This window comes from Penicillium malachiteum (assembly GCF_028827825.1).
Source record: "Penicillium malachiteum strain IBT 17515 chromosome Unknown utg000001l:1.0-8184562.0:1.0-8186909.0, whole genome shotgun sequence".
NCBI lineage: Eukaryota > Fungi > Ascomycota > Eurotiomycetes > Eurotiales > Aspergillaceae > Penicillium > Penicillium malachiteum.
Genome location: NW_026643094.1, coordinates 7,100,914 through 7,113,199, shown reverse-complemented (window position 1 = coordinate 7,113,199; position 12,286 = coordinate 7,100,914). Strand labels below are relative to the sequence as shown.

The window sequence follows — 12,286 nt, the reverse complement described above, 5'->3', positions numbered from 1 at the left end:
TGGGCGCCTCGGTTATTTGCATCAGGGTCTCAGTGTCAACGGGAATGGAAAGGCGGTAGATATAACCCCGGTGGCTGGATAACATACCTCAACTTGAACTTGAAACATTTTGAACTCAGGCCGCTAGTTTAGTAATAGTATTAGATTGATGAAAGTCACCGTATGATCCAGGAATTGTTCGGCTTACCCAGTGAAATTCTCTTCCATTTTCAAGTTGTTAATGGAAATCAGAGGCTGGCGGCCTGGATGGCCTAGGATATGGAGATCCAGACTGATATTGGACCCTGTTCCATGCCCAGGCGATAAGAGAATTTCAATCATGATTAGGTGCTGAGTAGATCGCTGCCCCTTTCATATTCATATATGTGTGATTGATCGTGTTCATGATAGACAACATTGCTCTACCATGTCGATCGCGCCGAGTGCCTTATCTACAGAGCCGCAGCTTCTAACTGGAGGGACCGAGGGTATCCACAAATTGAGGCGCCAGAATCTTCCCTATCACGATTCACGAGTAAAAGGAGTTTCAGTATAGGAACGTGAGACAGAACTAAATTGATTCATAACTTCAATCATGTTCAACGTTCTGACTCTCATTGAGAATGGTATGTTGGTTCGACCTAGATGGAGAACGTGGTTGTATAGTATAGTAACCTCGGACTCGGAAGCGATCAAAAAAGGCGTTCATGATCTTGGGAGAATATAAGTAGAGTCTTCGTGATGGCAAATGGAAAAGAAATGAAGGAAGGAATAAAATGAGAAGGGACTCAGATCGATCTCAGAACCTCTAGATTTCGCGATCCTTCAAGTTGTGTCGAGTGCCAGTGAGGGACGAAGATTAGTATCACTCCCGAGGTAATAAATAGTACTACGAGTAATAGCTTTACAAGAACCAGAATTTGAATGCCGCAGAATAGTATCCATAAAATATGGATTACCTTCTATTGATATCTATCTAAAAGGCGACTGTTGTCGCTCGACAACCAGGATAACCCGGGCATCGAAGAATGTAAAATTGACCCATCAACCCCTGAAGTAAACCTGGAGAAATGGACCCAGAGGGTGGGTCTGATGGAGAGCAGTTGGATGCTTCTTGTGCAGTCTTCTCGACATTGGATCAGGCCAAGTGAGATTCGAGAGAGGCAGTTGGATGCTCATCTCCCTGACTAGCGAAACGGATAAAAGAACGGCAACCTCTACTTCCCCCGGTGCGCCATGACAGCTGCCCGCCTGCGGAGCTCACACCAGCTGGTGACACCAAACAAGCAAAATGCTTGTCAAGCAACATCCAGCGACGGGAGTCCGTGTCTGGGACAGGAGCATGGGGTGGCTGCAGAATGGGACTGCGCCGGCACGTATTTCAATGTGCAGTAGAAGGTTTACCATGCGGTAATATCCTCCACTTCAGCCTCGCCGAAAGTGCTGCTCTTGGTGAGCTTGTTCACACTAGCAACGGCAGCAGCGCCATCAGCACTGGAAGCAGCCATCAAGTCGGGCAGAACCTCGTGGAAGAACTCGACGACGTGACGGTTGACCTGCTCAAACTGTAACAGGAAGGCGTCGTGACCCTCGGGACTGTCAATGCGCTTCAGTCGAGAGTCAGGGATTCCATCGGCGATCTCCTGCTGCTCGGCAAAAGTGAACAGACCATCAGACTCGATGCCGATGACCAGAGCGGGCTGCTCAACACGGGACAGTGCTTCAAGAACACGGTCTTCGGTGTTTCCAGTAGCACGATGGCGAGAGACATCGTGTGTATCCAGCTTACGGGTCATAGCGATGTAGCAGTTGGCATCAAATCGCTGTACAAACTTGTCTCCCTGGTAGCGAAGGTAGGATTGGGCGGAGAAGTATGTTGGTGGACGCGGGCGACCGGCAGAGTCGGTCTTCATTGGAGTCGAAGCAGAGTAGGTCTTGGTTCCAGAGAACTGGGGATCCATGTATTGAAGCTCAGTCTGGGGCACAGGAGAGTTCTGTCGGCTCTCAGAGCGAGATGACAAGCCACCCTTGTGTCCATCATTGTGAATGGCCCAATGCTCATTGGGAGGCGTGGGCAGCTTATCTGTGCCTTTGATGTTTTGCCGCTTTGACGGATCGGGCACATTACGTCCGAAGCGAGACTCGAAAGAGTCCCGACTACGGTAGGTAAGCAGCGCCGACATACGGGCGGCTCCAAGACCAGTAGCAGGAGGGTCGTCAAATGGGTAGTATCCATCATCATACTTAGGATCGGAGTAAATACTTTGGCGTTGGGCCTCACCCCAGCTGATGCACCACGCAGAGTGGCGTGCGGATGTCGCAATCGGGACAATGCAACGGACATAATCCTTGCCGAAGAATGAATATTCCAGGGTAAGCATTCCACCCATGGAACCACCAACAACGGCGGCGATCTGCTTGACACCCAAGTCATCCAAGACGAGCTTGTGGATACTAAACAAAGAATTATTAGTATTCGAGGAAAAAAGACTTGATATAAGGCATAAACTTACTTGACATCATCGCGCACAGTAGTCAAAGGGAATTCAGGACCATAGTAGCCATTCTCAGGCTTACCATCCTTGTAGGTGACGGCACTCGCACTTCCGTAGGGGCTACCCAAACTATTCAGACAAACCACGAAGAATCGCGACACATCGAATGCTTGACCAGGGCCACCGAGGAGCGGACCCCACCAATCTGCGACATCGGCACTACCACTCAAAGCGTGGCAGATGACCAGAACATTGTCGCCATTGGGGGAGAGGACACCACGAGTAGTATACGCCACAGGAACATTGTAAAGGGTGACTCCGGACTCAAGAGTGAATGAAGGAATCACTGCAATGGATTGGTCCTCAATCAAACTGGCGTAAGGGTTCTCCGGCTGGGAATCGACTCTCTCTACGGGATTTAGTAGCCGTCTAAAAAAGGGGGAAATGGTGGATTGACTGACGGAGTCGCTCAACAGGAGCAGTAGATGGTTCAGGGGCCATAATTGCTAAACAATTGGGACCAACAAACACAGAAGTATATGGAGAAAGGAAAGAAAGAAGGGGGAGAAAGGCGCAGAAAAGTTCCCATGGGCCCCGCAGAATTAATGAGTCAACTTAGTCAACTTAGTCAGTCTCCAGGGCTTTAACTAAATGTTCTGCGGGCAAGAAATAACCCCGCGGGATTTTGGGGCTTTGTGGGGCTGATTTACCCAATGATAGATTAGGCGGTGAGAAGTTCATTTGTGCGGAAAAGAAAATTCAAAATTTGTTCGATTTTCTTCTTTCTTCAACCACTCTCTCAACAACCAACTCAATCATCAACCCCCCCCTCTCTTCAAAATGGTTAAGAACAAGAAGGCCGGCGAGACTATCTCGTCCCGTCTCGCCCTCGTCATGAAGTCCGGAAAGGGTGAGTTTCAATGTCTCTGTGTGGTCATTCTCGGTTACTGATTTTTTTCCAGTCACCATGGGCTCCAAGTCTACCATGAAGACTCTCCGCTCCGGTAAGGCCAAGCTGATCCTGATCGCTGGTAACTGCCCTCCTCTCCGCAAGTCCGAGCTTGAGTACTACGCTATGCTCGCCAAGGTCCCCGTTCACCACTTCAACGGTAACAACGTACGTGCACACCCCTATCCAAGTCGGCTACCAGAAATGGAGCCGCAGCTGCATCGCAGCTTTACTACTCTGAGAAGAAGTTGGCAACGCAACTTCGGAGAGTGAAGTTGCTCAGCGATGGGATCTCATGATCGAGTCCCGGAGAGCGTAATCAAAAACTAACCCTTAAAATAGATTGAACTCGGAACTGCTTGCGGTAAGCTCTTCCGCTGCTCCACCATGGCTGTCCTTGACGCCGGTGACTCCGACATTCTCAGCCGTGAGGTTTAAATCAACCATCACCTCTTGAAGATAGAAAAAAAATACAATGGGGAATTGATGATTGACGACATCCGGCTTGCTGTTGCCCGAAAAAAGCACTTCAGCCTATAAAATCATGTTGCATGAGCCCCTACCAGGGTTAAAATGGGAATAGGCGTTGTATACCACTGTCACACCCTCAATCTATTAAGATTTACATTGTAAACTGTGAACCTACAAACTTCGCTTTCTCTTGAGTTTTGCCTTCTAGCTCTAAAGCCTGTAGTCATTGAAGCCGGAGGTAAGCTCTCGTAAGCTTCGCATTCGGTTTCTCTCCGGCGTAGGAGTTCGCCACGCTAGTCAAGGCTAGTCAAGTCACGGTGCTGGGTCTCTCTTCTCCTCGCGTTCTGTATGGGAGGACTACCAAGGCTGCTTCAACACAATCCGTTGAATTGTGACGTGCAAGCTCCGAGCTAGTGTCCTAATGCATGCAAAATTGGCATCCGACTCCCGTCTTTGCATGCAGGTCCTCTGAGCCTGGGCCCCAGTGAATACATAGCGCTCCTTGCTCTTGGCAGCAGAGCCATCCAATATTGTCTCTGACCGGAGTGCCAATCTAGCCTGGCTCCAAGGCTCGGCCGAGTCTGGCCGAAGCCAGAGACACATACAGCAATGTATTAATGTGCGAAGGCTGAAAAAAGGGTTTCCATACGGAGTAGATGACTCGGAGCTGCAGGGATTATTGATCCAGTAATCCGTACGGAGAGAGTGCGAGCTAAGATCTGCCAGGTGGAAGCTTTAACATTTCAAAGTGGCATGGACTTAAATGACCATGGACTTGAAGTCTATATTGGTTCTTCAAATGTTGATACGTGTATCAGCCTCATGCTAGAGCTGAGTGTTCCTTCTTGAACGAATATTTTTCATGCTTCTACGGGAAAATATTCAAGGCCACGATGAATTCATCTCTATTTTCATGCTTCTCACAAAAGAGATTTTAGGAGTGGCTAGTAATCCTAACATTTGAAGGTTATACTTCAGCCTTCTTCTTCACGGAGCATAACCATGTTGCTCCGCCAGATACAGCACATATTCGCCCGGGACTGCATCGCCAAATACCCATTCCGAGGTACTTCCCATTGACTGCATGATAGGTCCCAACCATATGACAGCGCTCGGTCTCCGCCTTGGAACCCAGGGGAACATCATAGTATGGTTGGTCTATGTTGCGCTGAATAACGTAAAGCGTCTTTCCAAGTTGGAAATTTGGATCTCGCATTGACTCCAGGATGGCTATCCAGTCAGAATGACTGATTTGATCACCAAACAAGATTCCAGTCCCCTTTCCACTCCGAATCGGCTTTAAAAGATATTTCGTTTGCAATCCTTCAGATAGCTTGCAGTTCTGGAGTAATTGGTCAAGTGCCGTAGAGCCTGGGAGAATCGTAGGCACTATGCCTCGATCAAGGCATCTGGCTTGCTCAGGGGAAATGATATTTTGTGAGACCAGAGAGCCAAGCTCCTCACGCACAATTCCCAGCATTCTTTTGTCGTGGACTAGCAAACAGCTTCGCATATCATTGAAGCACCGCATGCTGATGTGACGTCTCATTTCCGGATCAAGTTCATTTAATTCGCTCTGATGAAGCTCGAGACAAAGTTGATAAACTTCTTCTATCTTTTCGCCGGACTCGGTAGTAATAGTGTCAATAGCACCCGACTCTGTGAGACAGCACAGCTTGTGACCCATTTTCTCAGAAGGATCTGGAATAAGTCGAAGTGCTTCTGGTGCTATGAGTCGTGGAGTGATACCAAGCTGCCTTTTGGCAAGCTCGATAAACATGAAGATATCAATTCCATGCTCTTGTCCTTTCACAAGGTACAGAGGAAATTTAGGGTCAAAAATATTCATTACTCCATCGATGATCTACCCAGTTAGAAGTTTTTTCTTATTAGCCATCAGCTGAAACAAAAATTGAGTAGTGAGGGTTAAGATGAAACATACCAATTCAGATTCCGTGGCATGCACTAATCCACGGGACTCAAGATTGAAGATTGAAAGCGACTCTTGACCAAATCCACAAAACATGTATCCATTCCAGCAAAACCTTGCGTTGATTTCACAAATGCGGAATCCTTCCATCCCCGTTTCGTCAATCTCAATCAGAAAATCCGGTCTCCATGATCCTTGATGCTCGTTCCATGGCCTAACGAGCTCTGGGTTGGAGTCGATCCACTATGGCAACAGAAGAATTTGACTATACATCAGCTCTCGGTGGTGAAGTTATAAAGGCGTGCAACTCACCTGCAGTAGCTCTTCCTCCTCTGGCATTAAAGGCATTCTTCGAGGAAACTGGGCTTCTTCATCTGTCCACCATCGCTCGATGATAGACTCTAGAGCGAGCTTCAAGGCAACATGTAAGTTGCTCAGCTCGTCGTGGTGCCGCTGAGTGGTCATTACAGGATGGGGACATGATGCATTCACAGAGCCTGCTGGCCATGAAGAAGACAAGTTGTTCAACCTTGAGACATACCTCTGACGGATCTCTTCCTCACCACTGGCCTCTAGACCACTCTGTGGCAGAGAGAGGTAACCTCCAGTTTCTGGTAAATATACCAGATGAAGACGATCTAAGACATTATTTCTCATTGTGAATGCTAGTGCTTTATGGTGAAAATTGGTGCAATCAATGTCAAATTCTTGGAAGGAAGATATACACCTGTACTTGTATCAGGAAGATGAATTGAATATGTCCTGGTATAGTACTATCCATGAAACCTTAGAATAAGCACCCTCGGTCCAGATGTCATCAATTTAGCATATGTGACCGGCAGTAGGTCATCATCGTTTTAAACCTCAAGTGCTCTCCCTGCCTTTGCTTAGCCTTCCATGTTTGCTCCACTATGTAAGAAGTATACCGCAAGTATACACGAATGGATCACAAAAGTGATAACTTCTCTAATAATAGAGATCCACTCATTTGCTCCGAGACCATTCAAAAACAATATTCGGATTAGTTGATGTATGAGAACAAAGCTTCCAAGTGCTCTTTAGGTTCATCATCGGAGAGAATACCACCCCGTGGTGGACAAAAAATGATCAATATTGAAAGAGGAATCAATAGTATGCCCGAAGAATCTAATTGTTCTCCAGAGGATTATACAATCTCCGAAACTCACTATCTCTTGCTAACAAAATCTCCGGCTTGTCACACTCCACCAACACCCCATCCTTCATGAAAGCAACGCGATCAAAAAGATGGATAAACTGAAACCGATGCACAACAGCCAAAATCGTCTGCCCTGCAAACCTGTTTCCCCATCCAGACTACTCGTTGCTTCATCAAGAATCAAGATGGGCTTTGGCACTGCGAGAGGGCGTGCTAACGCAAGAAGTTGCTTTTCACCCACGGACCAATTCATTGACGCCGTGGATAGATCTGTGTCTAATACACTTTCAGTGTCAGTCTTGTCCTGGCCGTTATCATCTCTCCCCTGGCGTTGATTCGATTCCAGAGGCCGACTTTCTGTAAAGCAGATTTGACGTCTTTATCCGAGGCCAAATTGAGAGGGTCGATATTGAATCGGACTGTACCAGGGGATATAATCAAGGGATCTTGAGGAATGACGCTCATGAGGGCGTGGATTTCTTGGTGCGTAAATTCCACAAGATCTCGGCCGTTGATGCGTAGACTTCCCGAATGTATTTGATTCATACGCAGAATTGACATGATGAGGGATGATTTCCCACTACCAGAGGCACCACATATAGCAATCTTCTCTCCTGGTGCAAATGTGAGAGAAATGCTTTTCAAGACTGGCGGGCCGCTTAGGCTGTGTGATAGGACTATTAGTATAACAAAGTTATGTCCGGAAGGAAACTTGGCAACGTACTCATATCCTGCAGTCAAATCCTGAAAACTGATTGTATATTGGTTATCAGAGTAGACCGAAGATCCGATTAAATGGGAGTCATCCAAATTATTTTCCTTGTCACAAGGAGTAGTCTTAGTAAATTGCTGCACTCGTGAGACAGCACCAATACACGTCTCAAGACTAGTCCAGCATTGAAGAGTGTTGGAAAGACTATCATTCAAAGACAGAACAAGATTGAGAGCAACACCAATAGCAGCACCAGTGTACTGAGATCTTAATGAGGTGGCCATTGATACAATGATGACAGCAATAGCACCAACGGTGAGATTCATGACAAGAGTCAGCCACTGTTGAATGCAGTATAGCATGTAGAAAGGACGTTGAGACCGATTCAGGAAATGTTGCATTTTTTGCTGAAAATGTGACTCGAAATTGAAAGTGCGAATGGTGCTGATGCCTTGCACGGACTCGGCAAAATGACTGTACAAAGGAGCCTTGGCTTTGATATCCAGAAGCCGCATCTGGCGTGATGTACGAAGGTAATATCTTTGGAGTATCACCATACCGACAAGAAGTGCGGGAACCGATGCCGCTAGGTACTTGCCAAGGACACATAAGATGGTCACTTGAACAGCACAATTGGCGATCCCTATGATGAGAAATGTCCAGTGAGTAGTTATAACACAGCCCGAAAAGAATAAACGAACCAGCGGAAAACATTGATGCGTAAAGGGGAAGTGCCATATCCATAAAATCCATATCCTGACTGAATCTGTTTGTCAAGCTTCCATGGTCTGTGGTCTGAAGGAACGCGAATGGAGCTCTAGGAAAAGATGAGTAGGAGTACCCCAGGAGCTAACGAACGGGGAGTAATGATCACCTTGATGTTTTTTGTAGAAGATATGTGTGAAGATTCAGTCCGGTATTGTTGATGATTGGAATGATCAATGCCCTGAGATCCAGGTCAGTCATTCAGTTGCAAGCCCGAGACGTCAATCAGAAAAACTTACCACAAACTACCAATCAAGGTTGTAAAGGACAAAACCCAGAGCAAAGCGTAGACTCCAAGGTGCATCGCCAGGTCCTTGTTTGGTTGCTGTTCATTCGCCGCTACCCACCACTCAAGCCACAATGCTATAGAGAAGTTTTTTAATATGGAATGTCGTGTGACTTGAATGAAGACAGAGGATCAAAAGTACTTACTAATAAAATTGCTGCAGAATGCCTCTATCAACGTGAAGAACAAGAAAAAAGCGAACGGAGTAAATCCAGCGCTATCATAATAGTATTTGTATACAGACCAGGCGCCGTTTCGTTTAGTGTGATCTGTAGTTTTAGGAGTTGAGGGCGAAGCAGGTGGCGCTGTGTTTGGAGCTCTCTTTTGATTCTCATTTTCTCGCTCTGCGACTTGGAAAACACCATCCTCTCTGACTTGGTTCGTGTTTGTCAAGGCCTTGGTAGATATATCCGGCTTTCGGCGAATTATCGCCTCATATGATCCAGTGTCGACAATCCTTCCATCTTCAAGGACAATGATTTCATCCGCGTGCTGCAGCAAAGGCTCTGGTACTATATTAGTCATTGCTACGTGGGAATTTCCCAGAAATGAGAACTCACCAGTATGAGTTACCAGAAGAACAGTTATCCCCGCCGACCGGAAGTAACCGTGTTGACTGAAAAGACCATTCGATATCAGGTTGATATTATGTGCATCAACTCCACAAAACACGTCATCGAGAATAACTAGTTTTGCTCTTGAGTAAATCGCTCGACAGAGAGAGATTCGTTTTTTCTGCCCGCCACTGAGGCAGACTCCATTACTCCCTGCCTGGAATGAATCTCCGCTGGGCATCTTTTGCAAATCGGCTTTCAACCCACATACCGATGTCGAAAATCCATACCATTCGGAGTTGAGCTCAGATCCGAGAATGATGTTTTCGCGGACACTGGAGTTTAGAATCCAAGGCACCTACGCGCAATAGGCAATTTGAGATTCAGATGTCATGACTTTGGCCTCGCCAGCTTGTATTACAGTCTCCTGAAGGATGGGTTTGCAGAATAGTGGACTTTCCTGACGCAACTGGCCCGATGATCATAGTGATTTCACTTTGCCTTACTGACAGGCTGATGCCATGAAGATGATGGTCACCGTCCTTGGACCATGAGATTGTGGCGTTGTTGAAGGCAATTGCGACTCCATTATTTGATTTCGGAGGGGGGGGGGGGTTAAAAACCAACTCAATAGCGTCTTTATTGCTTTCTTTCGAAAGGCTGCTGGTTTGTATTGAATGGACAATAGGCTTTGAACAGTACCCTTCAATTCGATCAAAACAAGCCATTGCTTCCTTTAGTGAAGGTATTGATTGGATGAATTTGAGAAGTGGGTTGGTCACTAATGTGATTAGCGAAAGCGAAGTAAAGCCTGACTTGACAGCAGAGTCTTGTCTTTGCTCATGGCTGTTATAATTCCATAAACGGTCAAAGTAGCGGAAGGGGCGAAAGTGCTCGGTACATTTGCTATGTCAAGAGAAGATCAGGTTAGTACAGACTACCATTGGCCAGACGCAGTGACTGCACTGAAAAGATCCATTCTTTCTTACCCAACGCAATTTCAACTATCAAGAGCTTTTGGAACCTCTTTGAAGTTTCCAACTCTGCCTTTCGTAGCGTGGTGATATAGTTGTACATCACACCAGAGAGTCCAAGCATGTTAACAGATTTGATATCTCGTAGCAAGTTGGAAGTCATAGAGACTCGGCTTTGAACCCGCTCAACCCACTGACCTTGAGCCTTTCCCATTCTGCTAGAGAGGGGAGCTGCTGCCAACACGGAGCCTGTTCAAAAAAGGGTTGGTGAGAACAATGTAACAGCCCGGGAGAGGATTTTACTAGCTACCTATGGCAATGACCCGAGGAACTACACAGGATATATTGATCTGCCGCTCTAGAAGCCAAACAGCAACTCCCACCTCTAGGACATTTGCCCAGGTTTCGTGGATACTATTTCTGAGATTCGACACAATCCTCTCGGTATCTGTCCCCATGAGGGTGAGAGCCGCTGAATCAGTAACATCACTAGCCTTGAGCCGAGTGGTTTGCGTAAAGATTATAGAAATCAATCCAGATTGGGCCATAGTGCTGAATCGGTTCATCTGTTGCTTGTAAACCGAGTTAGAGACCTTTTGAGCGGACTATTAGTTTCCTTATTCGAACACTTTTCAAGATTCACAACTGCATACTACTAGACCCAAGTAAACTAAAACATAAGCTCCAATAAGTCCCTGGCCGCGCTGTTTAGTCTCGGCCGTTATTTCATTATTCATGTAGTTCACAGTAGCGTTGATGAGGAAAGGTTGGCAAAAGGTGAACACGGCCAAGCATAGACGGGACACGACCCCGAATATAAGGGTCCAACGGTACGCAGAGAAGACCGATTTCATTAATCGATGACGGCCTTTTGTTGCTGTCCACGCTATTTGCAATTCTTCTTCTGTCTGCTGTGCCTGTTGATCCACATCTACTTCAGGGATATCCTCGATGGTCAAGGTCTTGGAATAGCCTGTCTGGAACAATGTCAATGTCCAAAGAAGCATGCTTTTGCCCCAAAACCCATAGGTGGCTTCCTTGGTTGATTTGCTTTGGTCATTGGGACTGAGGAAGTTTTGTTTGTGAATTGATTCTGCCACCAGTATTCCAAAGTTGAGAATGAGGATCATAATGGACAGGATGCGAGAGGCTTGGGTTGCATTGGGAATTTGCCAAAGAGAGCGGATCTGTGGAAGATTCAGGAGAGTGATAGCCGAGTAATAGAGAACCAGCAGATCTGATGGTTTTACTGATCGCTGATCTTCAAGAAAAGAAAGGAATATAGCGGTTAGTGTGGCGACAACGTTAATGATTCTCGAGGGCGTTCCTAGGTCAGTGCGAAGAGCTGGGTCCCCAACCAGAAGGGCCGTATCCAAAACATGGAGAATCATCAGGCCAAGTAATATACTCTGGAAAAGAAACAGAGTTAGCCATTGCTCGTCTACCCGGTGGACGTGTGATGAGGAAGCACCAATTTCACGATTGCCAATCGATAAGAGTGTAATTTGGTAGGCGTTCTCCAAAGAACACAAAGTCGCGAGGGAATAAGCACGAGAAAAAGTGTCGCAGGAAGCAATGAAAAGAACGCATCCTCAAACAGCAGAGTGAAGTCAAATGAGCGACAATTGGGGTCAATCCGAGGACCAAATTTATTGTCACTATTTTTTGAGCATGCCATCATGATGGCAAGGATTGTTGGAGGGAGCCTTAGGAAGCACATATCAATGATGAGAAGGTCACGGAGGCACCGTCTGGTCTTAAATAGATATTAAAGACGTCAAATGATGTCTTTAGCTCATTTCTGATCCGTACAGGGATGTTATTCGCCGCCCAATAGCATCAAAATGCGATATCTAGGCCAAACAGTAATATGAGAACTTTCTCTCTCTCTCTCTCTCTCATCAGTTCTCTACCACTTATTATTACTAACAGGTCATTTCTCACCTGGGAAGGTGATGTGAAATTGAACAGGGTTTTCATGGTTTTATTTTGAC

General features: G+C 46.4%; 4 protein-coding genes across 4 annotated transcripts; 1 reads left to right on the top strand and 3 right to left on the bottom strand.

Moving 5' to 3' along the window:
- Nucleotides 1-1,379: 1,379 nt before the first annotated feature.
- On the bottom strand, nucleotides 1,380-2,975 carry met2 (homoserine O-acetyltransferase; the record flags this gene model as incomplete). Its single annotated transcript, XM_057086064.1, has 3 exons — nucleotides 1,380-2,433; nucleotides 2,493-2,883; nucleotides 2,936-2,975. The coding sequence occupies 3 exons, from the start codon at nucleotides 2,973-2,975 to the stop codon at nucleotides 1,380-1,382; spliced, it is 1,485 nt and encodes a 494-aa protein (XP_056952213.1).
- Nucleotides 2,976-3,314: 339 nt separating this feature from the next.
- N7483_002626 (60S ribosomal protein eL30) lies at nucleotides 3,315-3,861 on the top strand (the record flags this gene model as incomplete). Its single annotated transcript, XM_057086063.1, has 3 exons — nucleotides 3,315-3,384; nucleotides 3,437-3,591; nucleotides 3,766-3,861. 3 exons carry the CDS (start codon nucleotides 3,315-3,317, stop codon nucleotides 3,859-3,861), a joined length of 321 nt encoding a protein of 106 aa, XP_056952212.1.
- Nucleotides 3,862-4,861: 1,000 nt separating this feature from the next.
- Nucleotides 4,862-6,406, bottom strand: N7483_002625 (uncharacterized protein; the record flags this gene model as incomplete). Its single annotated transcript, XM_057086062.1, has 3 exons — nucleotides 4,862-5,758; nucleotides 5,837-6,067; nucleotides 6,137-6,406. Coding segments are annotated over 3 exons (1,398 nt in total), but the record flags the coding sequence as incomplete, so codon positions are not given.
- Nucleotides 6,407-7,277: 871 nt separating this feature from the next.
- N7483_002624 (uncharacterized protein) lies at nucleotides 7,278-11,973 on the bottom strand (the record flags this gene model as incomplete). The annotated part of the gene is made up of 12 exons (XM_057086061.1): nucleotides 7,278-7,665; nucleotides 7,726-8,356; nucleotides 8,415-8,530; nucleotides 8,588-8,659; nucleotides 8,718-8,841; nucleotides 8,911-9,270; nucleotides 9,325-9,676; nucleotides 9,825-10,099; nucleotides 10,308-10,541; nucleotides 10,603-10,897; nucleotides 10,946-11,701; nucleotides 11,764-11,973. The coding sequence occupies 12 exons, from the start codon at nucleotides 11,971-11,973 to the stop codon at nucleotides 7,278-7,280; spliced, it is 3,813 nt and encodes a 1,270-aa protein (XP_056952210.1).
- Nucleotides 11,974-12,286: the final 313 nt, after the last annotated feature.